The 8672-nt window shown below is 34.0% G+C and overlaps 1 protein-coding gene across 2 annotated transcripts in view; it reads right to left on the reverse strand.

Moving 5' to 3' along the window:
- The window catches only part of CrebA (Cyclic-AMP response element binding protein A), a 254457-nt gene extending 249216 nt beyond the window's left edge, over positions 1-5241 (reverse strand). For both annotated transcript variants that reach the window (XM_089631512.1, XM_089631511.1), the window contains exon 1: positions 4591-5241. In XM_089631512.1, coding sequence (XP_089487638.1) covers positions 4591-4656 — 66 coding nt within the window. In that variant the 5' untranslated portion in view covers positions 4657-5241. The remainder of the gene's footprint in view (positions 1-4590) is intronic.
- Between the last annotated feature and the right edge of the window lie 3431 nt (positions 5242-8672).

An 8672-nucleotide genomic window follows, 5' to 3' on the forward strand; every position in this document is an offset into this window, starting at 1 on the left:
GGGAACTCGAGCGATATGTAATTGGCATAGTGGTTTCTCAGTATGGAACTTCTATTAACGATTTTCAGTTCAGTTCCATCAAAAGCTATGAAATAATAATATCTTCCACTTGTTCCACAAGAAAAAACAATGAAAAAAGAGCGTTGAGGCCGGGTTTTAAGTAAGTTAGTAATTTTGTTTAATTATAAGTAAGTACCTTAGTTTTCTTTTATACAGCACAAGAGTGTATAATGCCCGGAGCCAGTGGAACAATGGCAACCGCAATCTAGAATATACTCAAATTTAGTAAGTTACCTAAGAGATGAAATCGACAAGAATGGTCCTACGAGATGAATGGTATGGTGGTGCGGGCCCGGGTGGTATCGAGAGTGAACGTACTACATAGGCCAGTTAGATGAACGTTTAGGACATGTGATAAGGCCTTTTAATGCATTCTGATGTAATGCTACTTCTATTGGCTGCATCACCGATATAAGTGTGTTGCGGGCGTATCCGAAGTAATCTTAATATCGAATTTGTATTAATATTATACGTATATTTATTGAATAGGAGGCGGGTATGGGTACCGCTTTGCTTATTATTCATTGGATAACCAACACGTACAATACAACTAACAGATAAATACGGCTACAAGTCATTTCGAGCAATGATTCGACCCTGAATGGTGGTCTTTCACAAGGGCGATACAGAGAGTATGACTTTAGTTTTGAACACGTACAATACAACTAACAGATAAATACGGCTACAAGTCATTTCGAGCAATGATTCGACCCTGAATGGTGGTCTTTCACAAGGGCGATACAGAGAGTATGACTTTAGTTTTGAACACGTACAATACAACTAACAGATAAATACGGCTACAAGTCATTTCGAGCAATGATTCGACCCTGAATGGTGGTCTTTCACAAGGGCGATACAGAGAGTATGACTTTAGTTTTGAACACGTACAATACAACTAACAGATAAATACGGCTACAAGTCATTTCGAGCAATGATTCGACCCTGAATGGTGGTCTTTCACAAGGGCGATACAGAGAGTATGACTTTAGTTTTGAACACGTACAATACAACTAACAGATAAATACGGCTACAAGTCATTTCGAGCAATGATTCGACCCTGAATGGTGGTCTTTCACAAGGGCGATACAGAGAGTATGACTTTAGTTTTGAACACGTACAATACAACTAACAGATAAATACGGCTACAAGTCATTTCAAGCAATGATTCGACCCTGAATGGTGGTCTTTCACAAGGGCGATACAGAGAGTATGATTTTAGTTTTGAACACGTACAATACAACTAACAGATAAATACGGCTACAAGTCATTTCGAGCAATGATTCGACCCTGAATGGTGGTCTTTCACAAGGGCGGTACAGAGAGTATGACTTTAGTTTTGAACACGTACAATACAACTGACAGATAAATACGGCTACAAGTCATTTCGAGCAATGATTCGACCCTGAATGGTGGTCTTTCACAAGGGCGATACAGAGAGTATAACTTTAGTCTTTTAACACATGCAATACTAACAAGGTGCAAGTGATTTCGAGCTTTGAATGTTATTATCTTTAAAAAGGGGCAATGAGAACAATAAGTTTGACAAACCTTGCACCTACAATCAGGCCTTTTGTTTCAGATTCTAAATTTGTCCGGCAGGCAGGCCTCATTTCCTTGTAACCTCTACGTCTACGAAGTCGACTTCTCGGGGTTAAAATTAAAAAATATATTTAATCTCCGACATATAATTTCATAGAGTTGCAGAAGAGATTGTTAATTTAAGCCCAAGGCGCTGCGTTTAGAAAACATAGACCGCCAACCACCGACAGCAAATTTCCCATAGAAATTGTGAGAAACCACAGAGTTAAATAATAACGGGAAGGCTCGACGACTTTTGAGATTATAAACTCATAACCATAACTTGCTTTCTTACAATTTTGTTTATCTACGATTATTAAATAAATACCTGTCGATTGAGACGATTTTACATGATCAAATTACAATTTCCTTCCCAACTAACTAGTAGTAATATTGTAGGCTGATTACTTATTACACTAAGAATATCGAAGATAATCGTTAAAATTATCGAAATTGATGAACAGAACGCGAACAAGAATATTACTAATTAAATAGAATTTCAGCAAAGTATGACACAAATCAAATAGATACATATTATGTCTAAGAAACAAAACCAATAATAAAACAAAATTATCTATAAATACTCGGTGATGATGATACGATGGTGATGGTGGCACGTACTATTAACTCAATCAAAATTATATATATATATATATATATACATATATTTAGTTATTATATCAAAACCAACATTTCATATATTTTAGGTAAAATTTTGTAAAATATTGAATAATAGATACAATTTGACCAAAGAAATGTCATTATTTCAATGACAATTAATTTAACAAACCTTCTTCAGGCAGGTAATAGGTACCATGAAATTGAAAAAATGCGAATAAACACGACCATTTCGCATTTGAAAAAAGAAACTTTTCTGAACCATTAAAGCGGCCACCATCTTGAAACGGAACGTACAAATAAATTTACAGTCGGATGAAATGCAAAACGATCGAGTCAAAATAGGACTTGGCTAAGCTCAATCAAAAATAGAACAATTTCAAGAAGAAAAGGGAAGGTAGGTACCACACACATCATGCCTATGGTAGGTACCTATTACCGCCCTTACCGTTTTTTTAAAGTTTTTAAAGCTTTCAGTGAAAACTTTCCAGCGTGTAAAAAATAATTCTTTGTAAAATAGATATTTTGGCCAAAACTGTGAAGTAGGTACCTAAATAGGTACCAACATCAGTGTTGTCAAAATCACATAAAAATATAATAATAACTGAGAGACACACAGAATATTAATGTACTGCAAAACAGATATATCATTATATCCAAATAAAAAAAACCATTAGGTGGGTTTGTTCATGTGCCGGTGCCGGTGCCGGTCTAGAGCTGGGCCTAGCGGTTGTGTGGAGCAATGAACTAAGAGCAACAACTACTCGTAGAGCCCCAAAAACCAGTTGAGATTCAGAATAGAACATTTTATTACAAGTTCCAAGTTTAGTGGAATACCACAAATGCTGTTCTCAGTTGGTTTGTGGACAGAACATATTATTTAAAAAAATACATTTAATTATTGACACATACACATGACATATTGCAGAGAAAACAGCTTGTTCCGATTAAATTACGATAAGGGTCACCTTATTATGCTAAACCTAACCATCCGTACCCAAGTTTATTAGATGTTATAAAGAAAAAACAAATGGATAAGTAGGTAGGTTATATGCATTGATGTCCTACGAATTTAGGCGGGAAGAAAAGTGCTGTTACTGAACTTGGCAGAAATGGCGGCATTTTGCTGTGTATGTTCTTCTCGATTTTTGAATATAATTTATTATCTCTACTTAAAACATGTGTTGTTTTGCTCTCCGAACTTTCCTCGGACAGCAAATTTGCCAAATAATTATTAAAATGCCTACAACAGCATAAGGCCCGGTAGTAAGCGTTCAAAGATGGTTTGAAAGGGAGATATGTAAATTCGAAAGTTAGAGTTAAAAACTATAACAATTAAGCGAAAATGGTTAAAATATTTAATAAAAGACGACTCTTTCGAATAGAGCAAAAATTTGTGGACAATTGGTTTAGTTGCATTTAAAGATACACTGTGAATTTCATGCCTAGGTATAACAAATTAAAAAAAACGGATCAAAACGTGTTTTTAATGATTTCCGGAGCTTACTTTGCGATTTTTTTCCATCGAGGTAATTTCATATACCTTAAAAGTTTCAGCATAACAAATGTATAGATATATCTTCAAAAATAACATATATTTTTTTACTTAAAAACTTAAAGAGTTAACGAGAAACTTGTACATCGGTAGAAATTGGGTATGCTGGGGCAAAAATCGTTGATCATCATCAATCATCACAAAACTATTTAAAAATGCAGCGGCAGCTTTACATTATTTCAACCCATACATACCACCGGGTGTTATGATATGTGTAGTGTAGTTAAAATTGAATAGTTGTTAAAATGTCCTCTTTCACTAATATAAAACGAATGAAAATTGACGGCATAAGCAAAATAAAATAAATTGCGAAAGCACATTCCGATGATTAATAATTGGTGGTGGTTGTATTATTATAGGCAAACGTTAGATTTGTGTATGAAATAGTTGCCTGTAAAGGTTTAATATTATATCTAAGTACGGCAGTATCAAATCCAATTAGTCGGAACGAGTTGGGAATATATGCCGGCGTAATTATTACCTAGATATATATCTTGATTATGAAATAATGTTGTTTTTAAATTCAACTACGCTTTTATCTAAATTCTGAGAATTCCGAGTGGTTTTTCCGTGTTATTTGTGAGTGACATCATTCATTTTCCTCATTCAAGATCGTTTTAAACTTTTACCGCACGTTGGAATTTGCGTTGAAAAGAGATTCAAACAAATCGCCTGTCTTGGTACAAACTTTTCCTTGGTTGAATGTTTTTCCAAGGTAGAAAGAGGTAGAGTTAGGTAGGTAAGGATGGCAAGATAAGGCAAGCAGAGGAAGGACTCACCGGATCCAAGTCGGAATCCCACAGTTCCTTCAGGTCATTGGAAGCGATGTCGTAGAACGTCTCCATGCTGGAGGCGTCGTTAGTCCAAGTTGTCTCAACCAGTTAGTGCACAGTTCACAACACTGTCAAACTATTTAGATACACAGAATTGTGCATATAACGTGCATGTGTTCGCGCATTTGTGGCACACGCGAACGACCTGATTGGCAACAAATTCCACAAACAATATTATTATTCACAACACAAAATAAATAACTACTTCAAAAGTTGGCTGTAACACGCCCCGGTGTCTATATAGCTGTCAAATGTCACTCTGAAAGGTCAAAGGCCGCGGGTTTAACGGGGTTTCCACTTAAACTAGCTCTGTGAATGCACTTAATAACATGTTTAGCAAGTTCGCACTGAGGAGTTGTCAAAATATGCTTGATACAGGTGATTTGACAGGACTGCGGAGGGACCCACACCTGTTGCGCCCAAATACGACCGGCGAATGGGAGATAAGTCGGCCGCGGGGGAAATGTTCGCTATCTCTTTCCTCCTAGCGAGTCGAGTAGCGGTGAGCGTAGAGCAGGCTCGGGCTCGAGCGCTCGAGTTCGGACTCGGCTCCACTCGCTCCACTCTCCGTCCCCGCCCAGCGAACCAACCGTTATCTCCGTTCCTGTAAGTCTCTTCGTCCAGGAAAACACACGCTTCTACTGCAAGGTTCACATTCTTCGTACATTACTATTTACTGTCAATGTCTATGCAATGTATCATACATAAAATAAATATAATTGTACATTGTATTCCTAGTGCATACATGAATGATTTCTCGCATTCAATAAATGAATGCAAATTTACAATCGAACAACTGATTTTATCGTATAAAAATTATTACTGGAAAAGCAAATACGTATTTATAATCACTATCATTAGTTGTAATTTTTAAAGAAAAAGGTGTAATTGGAATTTAAATTGAATGTACTACTAATAATAGACACCAATTAAATCATAAAATTTTGGGGCAGGGGGCGATAACCTTTAAATTTGTAGATGCACATTTCAAATTCAGCGCCGTGCCGGTTATCAATTAGGACCCGAAGGCGTTCGGAATTATCCGGAAAACTTCGGTTTTGGCGGGCATTGCGGGGGGGCGGGCCGGTGTTTGGTGCGCACGCGCGCTCGGTTGTCATTTTGTGAAGGTTGTTTTGTCTGCGAAATTTAAACAATGTTAATTATGATAATGATGTAATATTATAATGTCATTGGTGATAACTGATAACTTGTTTTTTGTAAACGTAGGTAATAGTTTTTAAATTTTCGTTTGGATATATAAAATAACATTTTACGCCAAATATAATATTATCATCCGAATTTCACTCAAGATTTGAGTGAAATATTTTTTTGATATTGTTTGATTGTCAACTAGACCTCTTGCTTTATTCGTGATAATAAATTCAATCAAATGATTACAATCAAACTTGGCCCACTTAATAGTTGTTGGTACCTGCAGCATGCCTGCAATGGGGTACACAGAGTTTTTGATCAAGGTAGGCAGTAGGACAAACAGGGCATTAATACACCATCTTACCACAGACGTGGAAAATTTCTGCTGGCTTTAGCCGATATTGGTTGGGATTACCTGCCACATTAAATATTCAAATAACGGCTTCATGTGTATTACAATGGATACATTTCTCTCAATACTATATAAAACTTGGATTTTGTTTTACTGAAAAGCTAATACATACTCCGTTTTGATCTCCTTTTTGTAAACTTCATATTCCATTATATTTGTTTTTTATCTCTTTCCAGTATGATTACTTACCTTATTACTCGGCATTGCTGGGGGTTATCCTTAGGAGGTAGACATATATCATTGCTGACTTTTCTGTAGGTCTTTTTAAGATATACAATTCAGCAGTATATTATTTTGATGTATCTCATAAGGTTTAGCTAGAGTTAGCAATGTAAGCACACAAAAAAAAATTCTACTTGTTTACAAAACATCAACTTTTCTATACTTTATTTAAATGCATATATTTTAAATATAAACCTTCCGGAAGAAATTCTCTAAATTGAGATATATAAAAATTCTCTCTAAATTCTCTTTATTGAAAACCCTATCTAAATCCGTTGCGTAGTTTAGAAAAACTAAGCGCACAAACAGACAGACGCAGATAGCGACTTTATTTTATATTGTTTAGAGATTACATCCACCTATTCTCTTTATAAATGCTAATCATTATTTTAGCGTTGTAATTCATAAAAGGGGAACAAATACATTTTTTAATATTAATTTTATTTAGTAGATAATATTAAAATGTTAATTCAAAACTATGTCTATTCCAAATGTTTATATTTTTACCCACTTACTAATTGACGTATATAAATCTGTGCAGCTGAGAAACAACCATTTACTCTACATTAAGGGTTGAGTATCAGTTGTGTAGGGTTTAAAACACGTTTATTAGTAAGGCCCAAAATCTTAATTTATATTGTTTACCCTTGATTGTCCACCATGAAACAGGCAGCTGCCTAATATGGTGATTCAATTTATCAATGCCTTGTAAGTATCTATTCAAATCCATGTATTTTATAAATAAAAACTAATTAACACCCAATACAAAGTCATATTTTTTGTACAACACAATTCCATGTTATTGTAATTAATAGAGGTACCAACAGATAATAATAATATATGGATGATTTGTATAGCGCCGTTTTGTGCAAAATCACCTAAAGGGCGTGGCAGTGATTGCTACATTAGAGATTTGTACCCAAAAGTGCAGACTTTTCGACATTCAGGCTTTCTATGCTATAAAAACCCAAAGTTGAATCAACTTTAAGTTTCGTTTTATGAAATAGAATAGATAAGGTGGGAACCCAGCGCAATATATAAACATAATTCCTAACACTGTAAAATATTCATGCATAAAGACTGTTCATAAAGCGAATGATAAAATAAAATAAAAATAATAGATAGACTTTTGGTTTAGATAAATGTAGAACGATCAATTGTAAATGGAGACGAGAGTATATTTAGAAATTTCCAAATTACTAGAATGGAAAGGGATGAGGTTTATAAATATTTAGGATACCAACAATAAAATAGATTAGACCTTACTAGTATTAAAAATGATATTAGGATTAAATTTCAAACCAGGATCAGAAAATTTTTAAAATGCAATCTATCTGCTAAAAATTTAGTAAAAGCAATAAATACTTGGGCAATACCTCTATTAACATACTCATTTCGCATAATTAAATGGTCCAATACAGATTTAGATAACTTAGAATGATTAGTTAGAACTACGCTAACAAGGTTTAATTGCCATCATCCAAATTCAGCTACAATTAATTAATTTATTTGATAAGAGGTATAGTCAAAATAACTTGTTTGAAACATAATCAGGTAGAAATGCTAAGAATTTTTTTCCGTAGGAAAGCTAATAGCTCAGAAATGAACAAAATAATTTGCAAGGTAGATAGAAACATAACACCTTTAAATTTATACGACCCAAACCAGGAATTATTAGATTCCTAGTCAAATAAAATTATACACTTCAATTATCTCAACCAAACATAAGTTGACAAATTTTCGTCAAACAAATGGTTGAGTATTGGAGAATTGAGCACAGAAATAGAAGAATTTATGCTTGCCATTCAGGATAGAGTCATTAATACTAAAAAAATATAGGAAGCATATAATCAAAGATACAAATCAAATTGATGATTTATGTAGAAAATGTTTGGCTTTTCCGCAAACTACAGAACATAATTATTATGTCAGGAAGTTCTATCATTTAGGCATAATCATGTTTTAAAAATAATTCATCAAAATTTGGTAACTAAACATAACTTGATTGACTGCCGTAATATAGTACTATATTATGAATACGAACCAAATTCATTTTTAGAAAATGAATTTTTTAAAATATATTATGATAAAACTGTATAGACCCAATATAGTTTTATATGACAAAATTTAAAAAATAACTTATATCATTGATGTTGCTATTGCAAATTCCTGTAATATTCAAAAATATGTTTCTGAAAAATTAAGAAAATACAGATTTAGGAAATGAGATTAAAAGAATATT

This window comes from Hesperophylax consimilis, chromosome 5 (genome assembly GCF_061612785.1).
Source record: "Hesperophylax consimilis isolate HC1 chromosome 5, BYU_Hcon_1.0, whole genome shotgun sequence".
Taxonomy (NCBI): Eukaryota; Metazoa; Arthropoda; class Insecta; order Trichoptera; family Limnephilidae; genus Hesperophylax; species Hesperophylax consimilis.